The sequence below is a fragment of the Ursus maritimus genome, unplaced genomic scaffold, assembly GCF_017311325.1.
Source record: "Ursus maritimus isolate PB19 unplaced genomic scaffold, ASM1731132v1 scaffold_20, whole genome shotgun sequence".
In the NCBI taxonomy this organism is placed as follows: Eukaryota; Metazoa; Chordata; class Mammalia; order Carnivora; family Ursidae; genus Ursus; species Ursus maritimus.
In genome coordinates, this window is record NW_024424453.1 from 21,644,677 (window position 1) to 21,669,570 (window position 24,894).

The 24,894-nt window shown below is 36.0% G+C and overlaps 1 protein-coding gene across 2 annotated transcripts in view; it reads right to left on the reverse strand.

The window, feature by feature from the left end:
• The window catches only part of RASA2 (RAS p21 protein activator 2), a 117,388-nt gene that overhangs the window by 32,428 nt on the left and 60,066 nt on the right, over positions 1 to 24,894 (reverse strand). For both annotated transcript variants that reach the window (XM_040636735.1, XM_040636734.1), the window contains exons 6-14: positions 21,357 to 21,440; positions 18,916 to 18,988; positions 15,607 to 15,683; positions 14,505 to 14,606; positions 5,350 to 5,506; positions 4,880 to 5,028; positions 3,190 to 3,304; positions 2,619 to 2,693; positions 1,804 to 1,927 (exon numbers count right to left, since the gene is read on the reverse strand). In XM_040636735.1, the coding sequence (XP_040492669.1) occupies positions 1,804 to 1,927; positions 2,619 to 2,693; positions 3,190 to 3,304; positions 4,880 to 5,028; positions 5,350 to 5,506; positions 14,505 to 14,606; positions 15,607 to 15,683; positions 18,916 to 18,988; positions 21,357 to 21,440 (956 nt within the window). The remainder of the gene's footprint in view (positions 1 to 1,803; positions 1,928 to 2,618; positions 2,694 to 3,189; positions 3,305 to 4,879; positions 5,029 to 5,349; positions 5,507 to 14,504; positions 14,607 to 15,606; positions 15,684 to 18,915; positions 18,989 to 21,356; positions 21,441 to 24,894) is intronic.

The following is a 24,894-nucleotide window of genomic DNA, read 5'->3' on the forward strand; positions in this document are numbered from 1 at the left end:
TGAACTGAAGACAACTTGTGGTTTTCGTCATTCACCTGCTTTTGTTCAAACTGGAGTCAATACTTAAGAGAACAGTCAGATGACAGAGAAGCAGATAGTGAGGGGAAAAAACAGTCTGGATTTGGTTTGAGTTTTAACTCTTATAAGTCACTCAACAGGTAGTCATGGGCAAGTCATTTAATTTGTAGTTCTCCAATAATACTTGCTGCCCACTCGCTGTCTCTTCCCTACTCTCCACTCATCTTCCCAGGGTATCAGAAAAACAAATGAGAAAATATGAAAATATTTTATGACAACAAAACTATCACTACTGTAGTCTACTGAGGATACAGAAATTAATATTTAAGCCAACAAAAAAAGCAGAAACATTTATATTTATAAAAAGCCATAAAATGTATTTTAGATCATTTCTATAAACAGAATTAAACATATTTTTTAAGGCCAAGATCACTGGGTAGTACAGAGTATAATGACTGGCAATATGCTTTGGAACAGGCCAAACCCAGGCTGGAGACCCTCCTTGTCTGCTGGCCATGTCTTGGACCTTGAGCAAGTTATGTAACATTTCTAAACCTCAGTTCCATTATTTACCTAAGGGGAGCAGTACCTATACCTCATGTGGTGGTGTGAGCATAAGAGGAGGAGCAGGAGGTAATGCAGGCTAGCACCGCGTTTGTTCACTCACTAAATACTCCATGTGCTTGTCATGATTTAACTCACTATTTAAAAATATAATTTCAGTGAGCAGTTCATCTCGCCATATGTTAACATCTCTGCTCCCTTTCTTGTGCTGTAAAGCCTAGATTTAGTATACTTATTTAAAGTTGGTTGTTTATGTCTTTAGTAGAATTAGCAAAGGCATCTAGGTCTGAATTTATACATGTTAGTGAGACAACTAAGCCCTACAACTTTGGCATTGGGTAAATTTAGTGGAGGGGCAGATAAATGTACACACCACGCACACACGCACACACACATGCACACACTTGAAAGAACAAGATAAAATAGCAAAATTTCTTCGGATGGTTACAGAAATACACTTACAGTCTCACACAGCGGGGTAAGACTAATAATTTATTTAAGGAGCCACCTTACCTCCTTCCCCTTCCTCCATTACAATAGGCAGATCTGGTAAGACAGCTATAGCAAGTTTATTTACTTATCAGAGATGCATATAATTAGAATATTTGCAAATATTGACAGAGATAGCAACTCTTATTTTTATGATGTGTTTCTAAACAAAGCCTTGACATAGCTATTCTTACAAAATTAAAGCATGTACTGACTGATACATGTGCCTCAAAATTCTGTCTATTGCAACACAGATGCTTCTAATGTCTCAAACCATTTCTGTAAAAATGTCCCACCACCAAAACCTTAGCATTCTCAAACTGTCAAATCTAGGCAGCTGTATTAAACTAAAAATTCTCATTCTTTAAATGCACGAAGTGAAAAAGGTACAAATAACAAAGGTTGTTTTTGTTTATTACATTTAACAATCTCCTAAGTACCTAATATAAACTTTTGCTTATGTTACAGTTCTAAATGTTTGCCTTTCTTAAAAATAACGGTGATTTTTGATTTGCTCTTCGTAATAAGTTGTCATTATATTGAAATAAACAATATATGTTTTTAGACTGTAAGGAAATTAAACCAGATGTTTCATAAAAAACTACAATTATTTTGCAAAGAAGACTGTAAACCTTAAACATTTCACGTAAGCCAAAATCCACAGTAATCCTATTAAAAAAAAATCAAATACAGAAAAAGAAATGGCATGTTTTAGTAAAACAAGGCACTTACTAGGAAATCTTTGAGTAGCCATTTGCCTTAGAGAATAAAAGGTATCACACATTACAGTGGGGCAGCTCATACTTGATTTTACAATTGTACTGAATAACTTGTCTACATAGTAGCGCAGATTCTCCTGTAGGATTCAACAAAGTAAACATCAGGATTTTAACTTTTACACATTTTCCATAGCCTTTATGGAAAACAATGCAGTGAAAATGAAATTAGGCAGTTACAATCTAGTATACTAAAGCTCTGCTTCCCTTCTCCCAACTCGCTCAAAGGACAATTTATATCCTGACCTCATTTAGCAAATTCAATTGAGACTGGCTAAATATAACTGGTGAATGTATGGAATAAACTTCCCAAGAAGCAACAGAGAATAAAACGATCCAAAGGGCAATCAGGGAAATAACTCAGACATGCAGGCACACGGACATTGTGACAATTTTATTTAGTGCAATGAAAACCTGCGACTCTAACGTAATCATTGTTTTCCCAGAGACAACTAAAATGTTGGTTGACCAAGTCATTGTGCCACCTAGCCTGGTCAGTCTGACCCCAAAGGAATGGCTAGAATGGAGGCTGCAACTAGATACAGCCTTATTCCACTATTGTTACTAGAACCAAAGAGAGATAAGAACAAAAATAAAGTGAAACCCCATGAGGAAATAAACATTCTTAAAACTAGATACAGGAAATGCTGCTAATAGTATAGGCATTAAGTAAAGAATAAAAAGCACTACATCCTTCCATATAGCATTATGGAAGATTATGTTTGGGAGAAGGCCCATTTTAAGGCAGTTGTAAAGATAACAAGGACTTACCTTATTATTTTCTACATTATCTCCCTCTTTCAATTTAATAGGATCGATTTCACAGGATTTTGAGGATTCACATATCTGGAAGATAGATTAATTTTCCATTTAATGCTGTTTTCTAAATAATTTGGCAAAATGAAAAATAACTACCGTTTCTCTGATAATACAGTTTTAAAAATTAAAACTGTAACAAAGTTTTAACCCCCATCCAGAGATAACATATACAATGCTGCAAAAGAACTGTCAAAATTCATTTCTCATATATTTGAAACTCTAGCTAAAACTGAAATCCAGTAACAACAACCACCAAAAAAAAAAAAAAAAAAAAAGAAAGAAAGAAAGGAAAAAAAGAAAGAAAGGAAAAAAGAAAGAAATACAGTAACAAAAAAAATAATTATGCAGATTATACTCAATGTGCCCTTCAAGTAAAAATCCACTGATGGAAAGGTACTTCTGAAGGATTCAGCCTTATTCTTTCAGTAATACATGTGTCATCCCTGTCACTAGGTCACTTGATGAAAGAGAGGCTATATCATAAGGCCACACAGACTTCCATTACCAGAGGTATAGCCCATACCTCATCTAGAATAGGTTTTAATGTGACTTTCAGGTAGTGCCCTCCCACTATTTTCATCATCTCATCCAGACATCGGGTAGCCAAGGAATTTCCTCTAAAAATTGTGTTTGCATCTCTGAAATACAAACAGAAATAAGGTGAAACCAAGAGCAGTAAACAAATGCTGTGAAATCAATAACATGAGATATATGACATTGGCTATATATACAATTTTAGTAATTTTTATCATCCATTTAAAAAGCTTGCTGTCAAGACATGAACAGACATTCCCCAAAGAAGGCATACAAATGACCAACAGACACATGAAAAAATGCTCAACATCACTTGGCATCAGGGAAATACAAATCAAAACCACAATGAGATACCACCTCACACCAGTCAGAATGGCTCAAATTAACAAGTCAGGAAACGACAGATGTTGGTGAGGATACAGAGAAAGGGGAACCCTCCTACATTGTTGGTGGGAATGTAAGCTGGTGCAGCCACTCTGGAAAACAGTATAGAGGTTCTTCAAAAAGTTAAAAATAGAGCTACCTTATGACCCAGCAATTGCACTACTGGGTATTTACCCCAAAGATACAGATGTAGTGAAAAGAAGGGACACATGCATCCCAATGTTTATAGCAGCAATGTCCACAGTAGCCAAAATATGGGAAGAGCCCAGATGTCCACCGACAGACCAATGGATAAAGAAGATGTAGTGTACGTGTACACACACACACACACACACACACACACACACACAGGAATACTACTCAGGCACCAAAAAGAATGAAACCTTGCCATTTGCAATGACATGGATGGAACTAAATGGTATTATGCTAAGCAAAATAACAATTATTATGATCCCACTCATATGTAGAATTTAAGAAACACAACAGAGGATCATAGGGGAAGAGAGGAAAAAATAAAACAAGGCAAAATCAGAGAGAGAGACAAATCTTATAAGAGACTCTCAATCACAGGAAACAAACTGAGGGTTGCCAGAGGGGAGGAGTGAGGGGAATGGGGTAACTGGGTGATGGACATTAAGGAGGACACATGATGTAATAAGACTGGGTACTATATAAGACTGATGATTGCTGACCTCTACCTCTGAAACTAATAATAAATTATATGTTAATTAACTGAACTTAAATTTTAAAAAAAGCCTGCTGCTATTAGGCTTTTCAAACTTACCGAAACTACTTACCAAAAATAATAAGAATATAAGTTTTTTTAAAAAAGCAAACCATAACAATGAACTATAAAAGTGGAGTGTGTGTGTGTGTGTGTGTGTGTGTATATGAGACGGTGCTATGATAGGACTGGGAAGCCACCTGACTGCTTTCCATAATGTCACACATATGTATATAGGGGTGATACATAATGGGTAAGAAAAAAAAAAAAACACCCAAGTTCTGACCTGGTATTTTATTTGTGACACATGAATCATTACAAGAAGCAGCAAAGATTAGTAACAAGAAATTTCAACACTGAATAAAAAAATCCTTCATTAACTGTTAATGTTGCTATTGGTGGATACTGTTTGCTAACTTAAAGAACGGCCCTTTATTTCTTGCTAAGCACTTCTTTTCAGATTCCTATCCAGTGAGGCTGGTCAATAAAAAAGAAGTAAAATTACAAAACAATCTGGCAAACTAAAGTCCAATTTCAACACACATAATTAACACTTGAATGTAACTCTTACTGTGTATCCTTCAAGTCTAATTCAGCCACTGCAGTGGCAAAAGGAACAAGTTTATCATGGTGCAGCAGCAGTCGTACAAGGGGCAAAACAGCATCATTTTTATCTCGACAAATTTCACCCAAAATGTAAGCAGCTGAGGCAGATATCGGCTAGAATACAGAAAGGCAGAAAACAAGCACAAAAATCAAGCAAACATGATCACATGTTCAATCACTAGCCTGTATAAGTAGTTCAAGCATATTTATTCACTACTACTGTTGTACAGAATAATATTTAATTTTTTAAAACTTTTCTCAGAGATGAAATTTCAAGCACGTACTGGAATCACAGTACTATGGTTCAGATAAATTAAATATCTATATATTGACTACTTTAATAAAACTTGATACTCTGAAATCTTTTCCATATCACTTACAGAATTAATTTTAGCCATTTCCTATTAAATCATACCCTTAAGATTTTTAAAGTACCTGAACATCTGGAGATTTTAGCAGCAAAGTTTTCAAAGGACCATAGTACTCCGAAGGAAGCACATAGTCTTCTGTATAACATATATTTAATCGAAGAGACCCCAGATCATCGGTTTTAGATGACTTGTTTCCATTGTCTCTTGGTTGTAGCAAGTACCTAAAGTAAAAATACAATCAACTTCATGAGATGAGGTAAATAAACAGCTAAGCTATAAAAGAAAACCAAACCAAAAAAGTCAACTTAGTATTTAAGGTTAGGACACTTTGTAAGGAGCCAACTATCAATCTTCAGAGGCTTAACATCTGCTGTATATCAAACTAGAAAGCTATAAATAGATTTTTATCTGGGAAACAAAATGTACAGGTCATACAAAAATTAAGAGCTCAAAGGGGTTGAATGAGAGTTTAATTAGCTTGCAGATTTAGGCAAAGGTAATAAAAAATGAAAGATTTAAAATCCAGTGTATAATCAAAAATAACATCTCACTAACTAAATTTAAGAAAGATACATTTAGCTGAAATAGATAAGACATATCACAAGACGGCATAAGTGATCTTGTTTTAAAGTAAATCTTATATATATAAAAATCTGAACTTATTTTTTAAAAAGTTAGTGATTGAAGGTTTATAAACAGATTTTTATACTATTAAAGGAGAAACAGTGTAACTACACTGAAAATATTTTTATTTGCAGAAATCAGATTTACATGAATTTTTTTTAGGTAAGTAGAAGGCAAAAAATATATATGTACAAATAAAGACAGCTTTAAAATTTTCCAAGAAAAATGTTTAGAAATCAAGAGGAGTTTGTAGGACCAAAATCAGAAATCTAATAGTTATTTTTAAAGACTTTTTATCTTAGAAATTTAACAACACATACAAAAGTAAAAAGAACAGTGTATCTATTGAACCCCCAGGCACCTATCACCTAGCTTTAGTAATCATCAATTCAAGGCTATTGTTTCAGCCATACCTCTCCTCACTCCTCCCAGCCCATTCCTGCATTATTTTAAAGCAATTTCCAGGCGTCTTATAATTTCATCTATAAATATTTCAATATATAACTACATACAATTTTTAAAAATCATTATCCAGTCCGTGTTCAAACTCTCCCAAACTTTATCATGAATACTTTTCTACAGTTTGTTCATATCCAAGGTCTACATATTGTAACTGGTTGATACTTAAGTTTCTTTTAACCTATAGATTCCCTCTACCCCGTAAGAAATCAGGTAGTTAGAATAGAATTTTCCACATTTGGGATTATGATAAATCTATCTCTATCTCCATAACATCACGTAACATATTTTTTGTCCTCTCTGTACTTCCTGTATATTGGCAGTTAGATCTAGAGGCTTGGTTAGATTCAGATTTGATATGCTGGCAAGAACATTTCGCTGATAGTGTTGTGTAGTTCCACAAAGAGGCACTAATGTCTGTTTCTCTTTTTGTGATATTAGCAGACACTGATGAGCACCGCCTACAGTCATTAACAGTTACAGAGTATAAAACGATAGTTTTATTTTTTTAAAGATTTTATTTATTTATTTTTGTCAGAGACAGAGAGCACAAGCAGGGGGAGCAGCAGGCAGAAGGAGAAGCAGGCTCTTTGCTGAGCAAGGAGCCCAACGTGGGAGTTGATTCCAGGACCCTGGGATCATGACCTGAGCCGAAGGCAGACAGTCAACTGACTGAGTCACCCAGGTGTCCCAAAATGATAGTTTTAGAATTCTATCATTCCTCCTTTACTTACTACCTGGAATACTTTTTACAAAGTAGTGTCATTAGTTTTGATATTTACTTTTGGTATTTATCACCTATGGCCTCCCCATTACACTAACTTGTTTAAAAACAGAAGTTAGGGAGGGTTTAATAGAGTATTTATTAGTTTCGAGAAAGATACAATTAAAGAAGAAATTATATAGAAATTATATCACTATCTACGAAAGAGGAATCTCTATCTTGAAACACCAGCCTTCAGAATTTCTATTCTCTGATTTGAGAAATAATGTTTTAAAGATTTACCTGAGGAAAAAATTGCATGATAAGCCTATTAGCAAAGGTGACCCAGAAGTACCTCTAAGGAAAAGTCTAGCTGGCTGATCACCAAACATCCTGAAAAGGACATTACTTTAGTCAAGTTCCACAACCTAGTACATGTTTTGCAGGCTTGCAAATTCAGATACCTAGTTTTATCTAAAAGTAAACCTGAACTGCAATGACTGAGCATAGAGACCGGTATATTTAAAGTAGAAAGCCAATTTCTAAGTTTATGAAAAGAAATACAACAGTCAAGCGGTAAAAATACCTGCACTTTTTTTGTGACCAATACATTTTATTATGCAAGCAAATGTTCATTCACAAAAATAGGGTGAAGAGTGGTTATATTAATAATGAATACCCTCAACTCACCACCTCCCCCATGCACTTACCACTCGGCTTCAACAATTACCACTGTTTCCCAGGGTGCTTCATCTATATTTGTCACTGCAACTAATACACTTTTTTTTTTTTACCTGTTAATACAACCTTTTAATCTATTTGATTAGTACATTTTTTACCTACTGGTAAGCTATTTGGAAAGCTATATTATAGAGGGACTATGGTGAGTACGGAGATACAACACAGAGATCGAGGCAGTCTTAAGAATTCTCAGCTAAGACAAGGAAATAGTAATGCTTCTAGAGCAGAATCTCCTTCCCCCTCGATTGTATTAAATGGGTAGTACCTACCCATGTTTGCCTCTTTGGGATCCTTTCATATTGTTCTAATAGTCCCCTTCCGTTTTAACTAGTGTTTTCCATATATGGTGGAATAGAAATTCTTGTATTATAGTTAGAAATTGGTTCTGCCTCCCTAAGATTGTACTTACCCATCTTAAATCTTAACCAATGTCCCCGTATTCTAGTCAGATTTACAGACTCTGTTTTGGCTTGTTCTATAGGAATTTTACTCAGAAGGCAACTTTACTTCCCTTATCTCCAAATTACTGGAGGAAGGAGTATGCCTTGCCTCTCTTACTCTCATAAAACTACAATACAGCAGCAAAACAGATCTATAATCCTCACATGGCATGTTCTGTGCAGAGGGGTTAGGGCAATGTTATGCCAGTCACTAATTATTATATATGCACTCCTTTAGAATGCCCAGGGACCCCAGAAGGGCTCACTCCTGGGATCATGACCCTGCCTCATTTTTTAAGCTTGTTTCCTTGGGTTTCTTTGGAAAGGTAAGAAATCCTTCTTGGACAGTATCTCATCTGTGTCTACTTGAAAAAACATAAAATTTCAAAATACCCTCAAATCACCACCTCCCCCCCATGACCCTTTAATTTTTTTAAGCAGTATTTTATAAAGCAAGGGGCCACTCAAATCTTTGATTTCAGCTTAAAACAGAGAACATTTCTGAGGGTTTTTAAAAAACATTTTTTATTTATTTGGGAATGAGAGCACGTGTGCACGAGTGGGGGGAAGGGCAAAGGGATGGGAGAGAGAGAAAGTATCTTAAGCAGACTCTACACTGAGCACAGAATCTGACATGGGGCTCAACCTCATGACCCTGAGATCATGACCTCAGCCAATATCAAAAGTTGTACCCTGAAATGACTGAGCTACCCAGGCACCCCAAATATTTCTGAGTTTTAGACATACTCAAAAATATTTATGGGGCAGCTGGGTGGCTCATTTGGTTAAGTGTCTGCCTTCAGCTCAGGCTATGATCCCAGGGTCCTGGAATCGAGCCCTTCATTGGGCTCCCTGCTCAGGGGGGAGTCTACTTCTCTTTCCCTGACTTGTGCTCTCGCTGTCTCTCAAATAAGTAAACAAAATCTTTAAAAAATATATTTATGCCAATGTACAATTTATTATAATAACTGGTTAAGAGCATAAACTTTGGAGTCAGAATATTTGGTCCAAATCTCAGCTGTGTGACCTTGAGCAAACTGCTCAATCTCTCTGAGCTTGTTTCCTTACCTTATTATTACTCTAAATAAGGGGTAATAATAGTATCTAATTGATTTAATTCTTACAACAACTCTAAGGAGGTTATATAAGTAATAAGCACTTACAAAGGCGCCTGATACACAGTAAACACTGTGCAGTTGTTATTTATGTAAGATTTATATATAACTGTTACCACTTAAGTATATAAATAAGCTATAGATAAATGTACTTATTAACATAACTACATAAATGTGATATGTTATTTTATAACATTGTTTAAAAAGGCTCTATTTAAACCTTGAAGGATCCCTTGTGGACTAAGTAATCTTTATGAATCAGAGGTAAAGAGAAAACCCTCAAGATTTGTTAAATGAGGATACATGGCCATGCGTAAGGTTCGAAGGATACCAAAAAAAAAAAAAAAAAAAATCAAATATATTTTCTTCACTTTTTGAGTAAAGCATTTCAGTTTGAAGAGTAAGAAAAAGGAAATTAAGAGGAATTATTAACTGAAAGTGGAATTCAGTTGCTCTACATGTATTTTTTTATTCACAATTGGAGAGGCGTAAAAGTAATCCTGATGCTCTCAAGATTCAGCCATTTTGACAGCACCTTAATAGAAAAAAAATCAAGCATTTGAAAATTTTTAACCATAAGGTCTGTATAATTGAAATTAAGGCAGGCAAGTAAAAACTACAATTATTTGTTCATAAAGCTGAAAACCAGCATAATGAAGTAATGTTCAGAAGCTGGGAAGTAACTGTTCAGAGGTAGCTCTACTAACACTTGAATGCTGTTTCTGGTTCCATAAAGATAAGCATTATCAATGGATTTTTACTTAAGATAGGAGATTATAGATAGGTGGAAAAATTAGCAAACTAGACAACCAACTCATTTCAAGTAAAACATTAATCTAGTTTTAAATATGTATAAAGTGCTTACATTGAAAAACCCCAACCACTTGTTTCATTTACTATTTGAATCTTACATTCACCATGAAAATTATAACATGAAAACATGTTTGTATCTATTGTCTTTTTTTTTTTTTAAAGACTTTATTTGTCAGAGAGAGAGAGAACAAGCAGGGAGAGCGGCAGGCAGAGGGAGAAGCAGGCCCTACTGTTTCATAAATGAAACAAGCTGCAAGTGAGGAAGGAGAGAGATCACTGAGCAAGGAGCCCAAAGAAGGACTCGATCACAAGACCCTGGGATCATGACCTGAGGCAAAGACAGATGCTTAACTGATTGAGCTACCCAGGCGCCCCTCTATTATCTTTTCTTAATATCCATTTTTACTTGTTGGATCATTTGGGGGGAAACTGTACCAATCCGTACAATCACACAAAGGTTTTGCACACATTAAGACACTGACATTATGGGGACTGGTGAAATGAGATTGAACTAGACTGCTTCTGAGGTTCTCTTTCTAACATTCCAAACAACGGAATACTGGTATGACAACACAGGATGCAGAAATTCTGTATGTACTGCTCTGGAGGAATGGTGATGACAACAGCAGTCACTGTAATGGTGAGAGCATGAGTTATACCCATGGTCACAGCACTTGCAGCTAGTTTCATTTATGAGGATGAATGCATTTATCCTCTAACAACTCTGGGAGGCAGGTACTATTTGTACTGTCCCCATTTTACAGCCAGAGAAAGGCAAAGCCAAGCAGGTGGAGTAACTTGTCCAAGGTCACACAGGTAGTTATGGCAGAGGTTAAGATTTGTTGTTTTTTTTTTTTTTTTAAGATTTTATTTATTTATTCGACAGAGATAGAGACAGCCAGCGAGAGAGGGAACACAAGCAGGGGGAGTGGGAGAGGAAGAAGCAGGCTCATAGCAGAGGAGCCTGATGTGGGGCTCGATCCCATAACGCCGGGTTCACACCCTGAGCCGAAGGCAGACGCCCAACCGCTGTGCCACCCAGGCGCCCCAAGGTTAAGATTTGAACCAAGGCAATTTGGTTACAGAGTCCACACTCTTTATTTATTTATTTAAAGATTTATTTATTTATTTATTGGACACAGAGAGACACAGTGAGAGAGGGAACACCAGCAGGGGGAGTGGGAGAGGGAGAAGCAGGCTTCCCACGGAGCAGGGAGCCTGATGCAGGGCTCGATCCCAGGACCCTGGGATCATGACCTGAGACGAAGGCAGATGCTTAATGACTGAGCCACCCAGACACCCCCAGAGTCCACACTGTTAACCACTGCCAAGGTTCTACAGATATTTACTAAAGTTCTACTACACTGGTAAGTGAGAAAAGCAAGGTACAGGTCAGGGTACAGTATGTGCCCATTTGTAAAGAAGAGAAAAGAAGGCTATATACATATTTGACTACATTCCATAAAATATTTCCAGAAACTCAAAACAGTGACTGCCTCAGAAGAGGGGAAATGATTAGCTGAGCGGCTGGGGCAAGACACAGATTTTTACCTTTTGAACTGTGAACCATGTGAGTATATTACCAATTCAAAAAATCATATAAAATTCTATCATTATAAGGTTAAAGTTAAAATGAGTTACTATCAACACTAACAAGCTACTCTTAACATCTGACAGAAGTTTCAGAATAAAGAATGTAAGTCATTGCTAAGGAAGTGAAAAGCCAAGAAAAGAATGGGGGAAGGACTGGATTATGTTGTAATTTGAGGATAAAATTAAATTGGAACCATTAAAATCTGTTTTTGGGAAGACTATAACAGACAAATACTAACTGGAAATTATGTGAAAAAGGAAAGCAAACTGAAACTCTTCAAACGGCAGGATTACATTACTGATAATTATTCTCTTTCTTACTACCAAGATTAGAAAGAATATGCCTGAAATTCTGAAGGTAAAGAAAGCCTTTCATGAGTTTTCATGCAGTTACCATCAATCCCACAAGGGGATGCTAAAGCTCTACAAATGACAAAGGAGCCTAAGACTTTAATTTCTGACTTAAAAAGAAAATGGCATTCAGATTTCTATATTTCCTTGTATCTATGGAAGTATAAATGAATTAGGAGATGTTTCTATTCCATGCTGTACAAATTTTTAAAAAAGATTTATTTATTTATTTGAGAGAGAGAGATAGAGACAGTGAGAGACAGGGAGAGAGAGAACAAGCAGGGAGAGGGGGAGATGGAGAAGCAGACTCCATGCTGAGCAGGTAGCCAGAATCTGGGGCTTGATCCCAGGACCCTGGGATCATGACCTCAGCTGAAGGCAGATGCTTAACCGACTGAGCCACCCTGCATGCTGTATAAATTTTAGAATTTACACTTTTGGCTTTAAAATATTTTAAAATAATACTGGCAAAAAAGAAATCTATAGGAATAAACTTAATTTCTGTTTGTTAGTGTTCTTACATCCTGCAAAGGTGGACAAAGTTTTGCCAGATTTGGAGAGCCTGTCTGGAAACAGTCTTACTTAAAATACAAGCCAGGTGGTGCATTTCAGGTTCACTTTGAAGGGTCATGGGAGCCATAACAACTCACTTTTTATTTTGTACCTGTGGCGTGCCATACAATTTTAAAGACTTAACAAACTGAGTGCAGAGATTTTCTTTTTCTTTTCTTTTTTTAATATTTTATTTCTTTGAGAGAGAGAGAGAGAACACGAGCAGCGGGGAGAGGTTGAGAGAGGGGGAGAAGCAGACTCCCCACTGAGCAGGGAGCTCGATGCGGGGCTTGATCCCAGGACCCTGGGATCATGACCTGAGCCAAAGGCAGACATTTAACCAACTGAGTCACCCTGGCACCCCAGGAGATTTTCATTTTAAAATATATGCTACTTTACAGAAAGTGGAAGAAGACATGAAGCGGGGGTGTGACGCCTCAAATGTTTGCCATTTTTCAAAGTAAGTTTAATCTCCCCCCAAAGGTGGGTACATTATTGAAATTATACAAAATGCCACCAGAAAAACCAATAAATCTTAGATCTGTATTAGTAAGAGGTAAAAATATAATAAAAATTTTGAGAGTCTAAGAATCCATCTACAACAGAGTTCAAAATGAAGAATGGCTGACGGTCCACTGGAGAGGCAGGCTCTTTTAAAGACAAATGAGGTTGATGCCCACAGTAAGAAACATCTAAACACCCAGTTCCAATTGCTCCTCCAGGCACCGAAACTGAGTTCTAAATAGTGGCCCTTAGAGGCAAATGACAAAGGCCTGTTTTTTTATGCTCAGCAGAAACCCAAGTCTAGCATGAGGGCTGCTGGGCAACCTACTGGAAGGGGAAGGATAAGCATGCTTGTAAGTGATCGAGACAGAAAAAAATGATAGTTTCACATCAATTCTGCTAAGGAAAATAACATCAGTTTAATGTATGAACATTACATTTTATCTACCATCAGTTTAATGTCACTGTTAAAGACATGAAAAGGTAAGATGATACTGTAATCATGACTGAGCCACCAGAGCACCTCAAGAAAGTCATTTACTGAAACAGCTCAACATCCGGACCCTAGACACACACACATTCACTCATTCACTCATTCATTCATTCATTCATTCATGAGTGGGGGTGGGAGGAGAATCTCAAGCAGACTCCTAGCTGAGCACAGATCTCAATGTGGGGCTTGATGTCACAACCGTGCAATCATGACCAGACTGAAATCATGAGCCGGACACTCAACCAACTGAGCCACCCAGGCATCCTGACCCCAGACATTTAGAAAATAACATCAGGGCCATTCATAGTGCAATTCAGTGGGGTGTGATAAAGGAAAATCACTGGTTAGATCCCATGAACAGTTGATTCCTTCCCATAAACCCTCTGTTTTCAAACATCCACAGTTCCCATCACCATTAATAAGGCTTCTGTACTGCAGATGCTGATCTGTGACCAAGCATCTTCTCACTCGGGCAACTCTTATGTAATGTTTTAAATGATTTTCATTTTCTCCTTAGAGTTAAGATTTCGTTTTTGAACTGAACAATATTCCTAGATGATTCAGTTCTTCTATCTTAGTATTAGAGGTTAAGTCACAAAACCATCAATGTATTTCTATTTCTGCAAAAATAAATTAATAACCAAATCGATTATAATGACTTCTGGCTTATTCCACCTCAAATTTACAAGACCAGTGCTCTAACCCCTGAGCTATGGAGCCTTCTCCTCCACCTCAAATTTAAAAATACGCTTATAGTAAGCATTTATTTGCATGTACAGTATATTAAAGGGGATGACCTACTGTAGAGTTCACTAAAATGGTTTTTCTTACCAGGCTTGATGAGAGGAATCGTTCCTTAACACATTCACAGGAACCTTTATCTCGCCCAGGAAAATATCTTGGACCAGGTTTCCATTGTTCCACAAGTCGATCCTGAAAATTTAAAACTGGCTTTATATTTTGCAAACAATGTTTAAGAGAATGCACGCCACCAGGTAGCTTCAAATCACTTTGATTGTATTATATCATTAATTTTACATGCTTAAAAGTAAGAGATGTTAGCATTGTCATATACCTCACTAACTAAACTAAGAAAACAAAATATTGCAGTAGCTTTTATTTATAAGCACAGAATGTAACTACTTTAAATAGTCTTAAAAAAAGCACTTAAGTTTCTTAATTTCAAAGTCTAGGCTTTATATTAACCCGAAGCAGTAAGAACTAGAGTTACTTTGTTGAATTTGAGAAAAGAAACCAACACAAGTCTATACAGTTTCTTTCTCAATTAGAGCCGGTTAATATGTAAAGATAGGTGATTTAGAAAAATACATTACCTGATCATTCCAAACATGTGACTAATACACCCTTTAGATGAACACACTGTTAACACCACACCTGTACATGCACTTACAGAACCTTCCCCTCCCAAACAGCATAGAGATATAAGACCTAAATAGAACAAACTTCAAACACATGCACCTGTTGAATTATCTTACAAGACTTCTTACCTCACTGAAATTTCTGTTAGACAGCAGATATGTTAAGAAGAATAAAAGAATTATTTCTAAATTGGCTAATATATAATTAATTTTCTATATATTCTTTGCATCCATTATGCTATGATTCAGAAATTTAAAGAGCAATTAAATTTGTGAAAATTAAAAATATAATAAAATAGGTGAAAATTAAATCATCTTTTGTTTTAAATAAATACACCTTGACTACTTCTGCAAAGAAAACAGATTTTGAAAAGGTAATATGAATTTAAATTAGATGCATATTCCTCTAAGTTTCATCAACCAACTTGCTAAAGAGAAGTCTATTAAGCTTGGTTCACCTATTTTTTTTTTTTTTTAGGATTTTTTCTATTTTGGACTTAGGATTTTCTTTTGGCACCAAAAAAAGCAATTCTGTAAAACTCCAAGACAAATACCTAATTTCTAGCTTTTCAATGTCCTCCTCTTCTACCTGGAACTGGGACTTTCTTGTGTAACTACTGGATCTGGTTACCTGTGAACAAAATATTTTAGTTTACAAAAAATTTTTAAATATTTTTTTCCTACATGAACTTAAAAAACTATCATCCCTAAAATGTTCAGTTGTGTTTATTATAAACAGAGGAAAAAACCTAGGCAATAGTTTCCCCCAAAGCTAAAGATAAAAACGGCTATGGAAGTAGTAGGGAGGTAAGAATAAGGCAGTATAAAAATATCAAAAGCTATCTTGCCTCCATGCCCTCCCTTATCAGCTCCATCTACAGCAACATTAGGTTCACTGACTCACATGTAATCGGTTAGTGGCTCAGAGCAAAAGTGTTCTATTTTGGTGAAGATGCACATGCTAAGAACTGTTTGAAGACTTTCCCACATTTCTCAAGATTATCAATTCTAACCTTACACTTCTTTCTCATATTTTTACCAAAAATGTCAAGGCCACTGGCAGGAATTCCTCAGCTACTGTCCACCTGAACATGTCCATTCTCACACAGGTCTTTCTACTTCATGAGTTTTCTCATTTCTTCTGAACAAGAGATGAGATGATCCTCCTCTTTTCCAAGGCTAGTCCACCCATGCATGACATACAGTAAGCACGCAGTATGCATTCCATCTATTTTAATTACAGCTTTCTTTACCAGCTTTTTCACTTCACTCAAGTCTAAGAAAAATTCTACACTTAAATTATGGTCTTCCTATCTCCTTCCTTTCACAGACAAATATCTCAAAACTGTAATCCATCCTTACAGCCGCCACTTCCTCACACCCACTCACTACAGTAACTCCGTATAATCTGGTTTCCTCACAGATCACCCCTCCAAACGCCTCTCTTAGTCACCAAGTCTGATGGAGAGTCCTTAGTTCTCGTCTTCCTTGACCCCTCTATCAGAACAAGTGAGTACAACTATACCTCCTTTTCCAGAAACACTCTTTTGAGTTTACCCAGGCACTAACCAGGCAACCTCCAGCTCTCTGCTTCTTCCTGTGGGATCTCTTCTTCCTCAGAATCTATAAATATGGGTTTTCTCCATGGTTTTAACTTTTATTTTGCCCTAAGAGCTGTAAAGCGCTGTACCATTCACAAAGTGCTGTCACATCCATTATCTTCTTTGTTCATCAGAATGCTGCTCTGAAGCAGGCAGCGCTAGATTCATTATCCTCATCTTGAAAATGAGGACGTTAAAGGACAGAAATTAAGAAATGTGCTCAAAGCTGAATGCCTAGTAAGTGGCAGAACTGAGCTTCCTCACTTTTCTCCTATATTGTATACCTCTATTCCCTTGGCTTTTTTGACTCTCTGCGAGCAAATCTTGAGTCCTTATCTACAGCCATCACCCATCTTAAGTTTCAGTCATGAACTGCCTATTGGAGGCTTTTCATGTCAGACCTCAAGTTCATTATGTCCCAAACTGAACCACTTCTCTGCTTTCCTTAACTTTTCCCTTATTCCAGATTTGAAACCATGAGGACATCTGACTCCTCCCTTTGTCTTTTCTTCTATAATCAATTTGTTATCCTGCCCTTTACAGCTTCTTTCTCATCTGTCACTTCCTCTCTTTTTCCATGTCACTCTCTTGGATCAGAACCTGCCCCCCCTTCCTTTTTTTTTTTTACGCCTAAACTGTAAGAGTCTCGATCTCTGTTCTCTCTCAGCCACTGGCCCACAGATCATGGTTAATTCTTCCCAAAACACTGCATTACTCTTACCACTTCCAGGCTCAAAAATATTCAACAGCTATTCTGTAAGCACGTCAGCCAGGTATTCAAGGCCTTTCATAGTTGGTCGTAGTGTAGCTTTTAAGCTTTGTTCCAATTATTCTCTTATAGAACCCTTCCAGTTAAATCACTATTTGCTACTCTTTGGACATAACTTTCTGCTTTTCTGTCTCTTTGTCTCTGCTCAAAATGTTCTTTCTCTCTAGTACTCCTTTTCCCTAACTTAACTCAGCTGGAGAAGAACTCATCTGACCCCCCCAGTATCTACTGCATTTTCCTGCTGTGTGTATGCATGCGTATGTGTGCTTTGTGTCTCTTGCTTTAGCTGGAGGACAGAGATTGAATCTTATCTTTATAATCGGCTCAACAAAGGGCTTTTTGAATGAATGTTTTAAGGTTTCATAGGTACACTTGGATATAGCAAGCGGGTCAGACCTTGCCTTTCAAAGGGCCATCTGCTTGCTGCAAGTTGCCCCATGTTTTCTGCAGGCTAGATGCAATAGCCATTGATAAACATATAATAGCCAAAGTCCTTAGACAGGAAATGGAAAAGTCTCACATTGGTACCTTTTCTTTCTCCCTTGCCTCCACCCCCACAAGCCTTCCTACGTCAACTTTGGCATTTTCTTCAACCTATGTTTCTTTATTGAAGTACAGTAATCATCTCTAGATGTGCTCTCGCTTGTCTCCACTTTGAATTATCAAGAAAAACACACACGAAAGAGGAAAAAGCACGGAATGTAACTTTTCCCCAAATTTTTCCTACATGTTAATCTCACTTGCAACATGTTCTGAGGTTAGAACACAATCTTTTAGAAATCAAAGATCAACTTTTTTCCTGTAGTTTTCAAATAATATGAAAAAGGATTTCTTTAACAAATGCTCCACAGTAAAGAACTCCAAAGCACTGTATTTTGGGGCAACTTCAAGGCAGCTGAAGATCTCTATGAAAATAAGCATGTGTTGGTAGAGGCAATTAGCTAAAAAGAACTTAATAATAAGGCCTTAATCATGTAGCACTTTATAGTCTCAAAGCATTCTCACATTTGGGCCTCCTAAAAACTCTGTCAGGTAGGGCAGCTAGTGTTTTCTCTTACAAAATTATCCTTTCACAAGATAAACTTAAACATAGTGATTTATACCACATCAACTGGGACAAGAACTCCAACCAAGTGATGTCATACTTACTTTACCAGTTATTTTCAAACAAGAGTTTGGTGGCCACTGTGTGTCAGGTGACAGGCTGGATAAGGTGGGAGGGTGTGTAGAGGAGGGTGTGATGTTAGGGATGACTAGCAAGTAGGTATGGCCCTAGTCCTCCCTACCCCCAAATCAGTTATAGCTCTGCCTTTATTTGTTTTATATACTGGGCCTCTACCACATTACATCATGGTTCTACTGCTCTTGGAGTAGAAATGCTTAGTTGCATTAGTTGATTAAATGATTACTACGGCTATAGTTCAAAAAAAGAAGTAAACCAGCATTCAATATTAAATATTCAATGTCAACATTTATATAAAATAAAAAGTTACCTCAAAATAAAAGATTTCATTAAACTGCGGATTGCTTGTTTTCTTCTTTACTTTTGTCTTCTTTTGGTCATTCCTGTTCCAATGTGGTAGAGTTTTACCTTGTAGAACTTAACAGTACACAATTATAAAACATGCTATTTCCAACCAGGGAGCCTGACCTCCCTTTAGCTGTTACGATGACTCAGGGAAAACTATAGTTTTAAATATTACCTGGGAAAAAATCTGAGGTGTCTCTAAAAAGACTCAAATCAAAGAAAATACAAGTTTGCATATGCGATATATGACAAGATTGTATTTTCTCTCTATGGCTACACTAGATTGACTATCAAGCTTATTTTATATATACAAGCTTATTTTATATCAGAATGGTAAAAGGAAAACAGTGAGATTCAGGGTACCTTTATCTATGCTGAAAAATACATGAGGAACATGAAAAGCATTCTTAACTAAATTTACTTCTTGGGCTTCAGCTATAATATGGCTTTTTAAAAAACTTTTTATTTTGAAATAATTAGAGAAGGTTGCAAAGAAATGTACAGGGAAGGCCCATGCCGTCTTTCCCTAGCCTCTCCCAATTTTAACATCTTATGTGATGATAGTACACTATCAATATTAATAATGACTCTTAAAAACAAATTCATGTGCCAAACAGTTTCCATTTGTATGTTACTAAATGATTACAGTAAAGAATTTGTCTTCAGCTACAGATCATAAACAAAAACAAAAAATAGCTCCACTAGGTTAAACATTTTTATCATACAGAACTAATCCCTCTGACAGCATGAATGTTAAAGGACTAAGTATCTGCTTTCAAATTTAAAACCATCTATAGTAATAACAGTGTAATGTTGTTTAAACACACAGTAAGTACTAGGCATGGTGTTAGACACTATATATACCATATATATAGATAGATAATTTATATACGTATATAAATACATTTTTTAAAGTTATTGATGATTTTCTAAAAAATAAAAATACCTATATTGTATACCTGAAACTAATAAAACACTGTATGCTGACTATCCTGGATTTAAGAAAAAAATAATATAAATAAATAAATAAATAAATAAATAAATAAATAAATAAATGGAATACCTAGACAGCCTGAAGTTGGGGAGAAGGGGTGTGTGTGTGTGTGTGTGTATGTATGTGTTTGGTATGGAGGGAATAGTTTGCTCTTTGTTTCCTGATTTTAAACCTTCAAGCTGTAGGCAAATTTCAGACTAGTCAGGCTCTGAAAGAAATAATGAAGTTATAAAATACAAAATATACAAATTGCTGTAGGTTTTTCCATAAATCATCATAAATAATTTAAATCAATGATATGGTGCACTTTACCATGTTCTGGTACTTCAGCAGTCTGTCTACAGCTTGGAATTCTCTCTGTAGAGCACAGATGCCATGAGTAGAAAAGGCATTTTTAGTTCTGAGCTGCTTTCCAGATAAAAATATGGAAACTGCCTTGTGATTCTGGACTAGCATTTCTTAAAACAGGATTTTACCTACATAAAATCTAAGACATTTGAAGGCAGGAAGGCCAATGATGAATGAAGAAGGTCAAGTTTATGTTTTAAAGTACATTTTAACTACTATAAAACTAATGCTGCTCCCCACAGTCTAAGAGTCCAGCAGATCTGAAATGGCAACCACCTTCTTTCTATAAAAACAGGACTTAGTTGTTTGCAGTGTATAACAGAACTCACTAAAGATCTTTCTTTCAAAGCATTCATTACTTTGTGTCATAAATAGCTATTTAGCATTTATTTAAGGATAATTTACGAATCTTAATTTTGTAATTCTTAAGTCACACTTTAAAACTGGAAAATCTAATAATAATTTGCTCTCCTACTCTGAATTCTGAACTCCAGGTTACAAATAGAAGCCAACCACTGATCATTTCAATGTAATGAAGCATCTACTGTCAAAGAAGGAAATTATTTGTTAAGCCCATATACATATTTCGTCTTTAGATCCAGAGATGTTTACATTTCTGGATTAAAATCAGTGTACTTATGGAAAATAAAGGCATGTTTCAAATTGTTTAGAGGTAAAAAAAAATTTTTTTATAATAATTCAATAAACATTACCTACCAATGACATGGATGGAGCTAAAAAGTATTATGCTAAGTGAAATAAGTCAGTCAGAGAAAGACAAATACCACATGATTTCAAACAAACAAATGAGCATAGGGGAAAAAAAAAGAGACAAATCAAGAAACACTGACTCTCAACTACAGAGAACAAACTGATGGTTACCAGCAGGGAGCTGGGTGGAGGGATGGGGGAAATAGGTGATGGGGATTAAGGAGGGCACTTGTGATGAGCACTGGGTGTTGCATGGAAGGGCTGAATCACTGTATTGTACACCTGAAACTAATATTACAGTGTATGTTAACTAACTGGAATTTAAATAAAAACTTAAAAAAAATAAACATTACCTAGAAGGGCCCACTAGAGAAACTGTTGCATAAGGATCACAGCTTTGTCCATTTATGAGAGGCAACCCATGGCATGCCATGATGCTAAGGAAGAATAAAAGAAAATCAACATATATTCAAGTTAAACAACATAAAGCATTGTTTTTAAATACAAATTAATATATTCAAGAGTTAAAACTGTTTTCCACAAGTCTGCAGATGTATGCCTATATATCACCTGCCCCAAATACATCTATTTATACTGTGCATTTATTTACTTACGCTGTACCTCTGAAATAGGACTTAAACTACGCCGCCACAATCAGTGCTGGGACTACCAAATAATACGTAACACACATCCCCTCACTAAATATCCAGCAAGGTACATTCTGTGGTTTGATAATATATTAAAACTGCTGTGGCTTCTAAAGAGGAAAAGAATGTGGTGTGAACCTTACAGGAGAAACTACAAACCAAGCTACATCTATGGCATCACATCCTCTGCTAAAGCATGAATGAGAAACAAGGAAACGACTGTGGTTTCCACTTAAAATCTGATTCATAAATAGAGGGCAAGCCTCCCACAATTCTGTAGCCTTTTATTCTGATTCTCAGTAACAGCTCCTGTATTATTCTGTAGAAAATGTTTCAGAATTTAAAAACCAGCGTCTTCTAATCCACTCTACTGGTATTTAGAGAGGACAAAGAATCTAACTTAAGGGTCTGCTCCTCACATTTTCTCACTAAACACTGACTTCATGAATTTAGCTTAATGTCTAAGGGTCTGCATTTCCTAATGTCTAAGAGAAACTCATGAGAGTTGCTGAAAAGTATTCTTTGTTGAAAGATGTGGGCTATTGAGCAACATCCTTATTTCTCTCTACAACCCACAGACCGTATATGTGGGTGAAGCGCATATGCTGCGCTGCCGAGTAGAGAAAGAAATGATATGACTCATTTCTATTAAATTGGGTATCAAAAATCAAATTTTAAAAATTTCTGAAACTAACCAAAGAAAGCACAGGCCAAGATAATAATTCTGGTTATTAATGTTAGGCTTAGGTACAGTCAAATTTTCCAACTATATACTGTTTGAAACTTAAAATCCTCAGGCTAAATCTCAAAATGATACCTGGTTTTTATATAGCATTTGTAGTTTACCATGTATTTTCACAAAATGTTTCTAATTCCCACAACTGCCTGTGAGAAAAAACACCTTAAAGAAGAAAATAAGGCCCAAAAAGATTATGTGAGACAGTAACAAAATAAGGCTAACATGGTAATACAACTTGTACAAAGTGGGCCAAGACCCAACTTCTACTTTCTTAGTTTCTAAAGTCCAGTGTCTTTCTACATTCCCTATTACACCTGAATTTATTGTATTACTCTCCTTGTAATACCAAATTTATCTCAGGTAAACACTAATTATGAGAAATCTTAATTATAGAAAGTCACTATAATTTTATGAGGTATTAAAAAAAAAACTGAGAAAAATGCAGTTCATTATACAAAGACTTCTCTAAGAATACTCCACAAAGCAAAAACAATGATGCCCATAAGCCAGAAGAATCTATCAAAATCATCCCAAGTGTTAATTTTTAAATTAAGATAGTTTTAAAATTGTTTTCTGACGAGCTTAATACTACTACACACAAATTATTTTATTTACTGCATGTCATGAAATATTTTTCTAATTACCTAGAATACAACTATTCTTCTAATCAGCAAGTTAAGCAAATTCATATCATAAACCAAGGATGAGCAGAAAACTTATGCTGAAAATGAGCTTACTATACTAAATCATCTTACATTGTTTAAATATGACATTTGATATTAATACATTTTCTAGAAACTGCAAAGAAAATAAATTTAGTCCAAACATGTTTAAAATACAGAATGACCTGAATTTCTTCCTTGAGGTTTTGTTTTGTTTTTAACCAGAAGACAGTGTTAATGTCTATGTACAGCCAAGATGGAGTAACAGGGAACAGAATTACTGCCCTGCCTGAAATAACTGAAAAAAAAAAAAAATTGGCAGTGCAGGATAGTGATTTCTGAGGGGAGAAGAAATGAAGTGAGCCCCCAGTTGTCCCAGCTTACTGCTAGAGGTGTCTCTGAGAAGAAGAGGGAGAGTTGTCAGTTGGGAGCTAGAGTTCCCAAGGCAGAATACCAGACAAAAGAAAAGCTACACAGACAGAAACTTCCAAGAGCTACAAGAATCCCCCGAGTCATTAGCTCAGTGTTGATAAACATACACAGGTGAGGAAACTGAGGCTAGGGAAAGAATCATTTGAAAAGAGCAGAGGGCCTGGGGGCTCCTGGGGTCCTGGGATCAAGCCCTGCATTGGGCTCCCTGCTTAGCGGGGAGTCTGCTTCTCTTCCCCCTCTGCCCCTCTCCCCACACTCATGCTCTCTTTCGCTTGTTCTCTCTCTCAAATAAATAAATAAATAAATAAATAAATAAATAACATCTTAAAAAAAAAAAAAGAGCAGAGGGAACAATTCCTGAAGCCCACAAATGGCTACCATAAGGTCCTACCAGCCATATTATGAAACCTGGTAATTCACAGATGCCGCCTCATGATTGAAAAAATGTAAGTCCCTAGACCAAAGGCTGCTCTTATTCTATCCATCAAAGTTTAAAAGCAAACTACAAAAGAATGAAACTGTTTCCAAGTTACTTAACTGGGTCCTCAAGTATACTGATAAAAATATAAAAATATCCAGAAACTTCATAATGTCTAGAATCAAAAAGAAAATAACCAGGAACACAAAGAATCAAAAAAATATGAGCTATAATGGTATCTCAAGAAACAATAAAAATCTCAAATAAACAACCTAGTCTTACACATAAAGGAGCTAGAAAAAGAAGCACAGCAAAACTCAAAACCAGTAGGAGGAAGGAAATAATAAAGATCAGAGGAGAAATAAATGAAATAGAAACTTAAAAAACAATAAAATGTATCCATGAAACCAGGAACTGGTTCTTTGAAAAGATCAACAAAATTGATAAACCTTTAGACAGAATCCCCAGACAAAGAGAGAGGGAGACAGAGACAGGACTAAAAAACAAAATCAGAAATGAAAAAGGAGAAATAACAACTGACATCACAGAAATACAAAAGATTATACGAGAATGTCATGAGAAATTATATGCTAACAAACTGGACAACCTAGAAGAGAGAGATAAATTCCTAGAAACACATAACATTCCAAAACTGAATCAGGAAGAAATGGAAAATTTGAACAGACCAATTACCAGCAATGAAATTGAAGCAGTAATCAAAAAATTCCCAACAAACAAAGTCCAGGACCAGAGGGTGTCACGGGTGAATTCTATCAAACATTTAAAGAAGAGTTAATACCTATTCTTCTCAAACTATTTCAAAAAATAGAAGAGACAGGAAAGCTTCCAAATTCCTATGAGGCCAGCATTTACCTGATACCCAAACCAGATAAAGACACTACAAAAAAAAGGGAACTACAAGTCAAAATCTGATGAAAGTGGATGCAAAAATCCTCAGCAAAATATTAGCAAACCAAATCCAACAATACATTA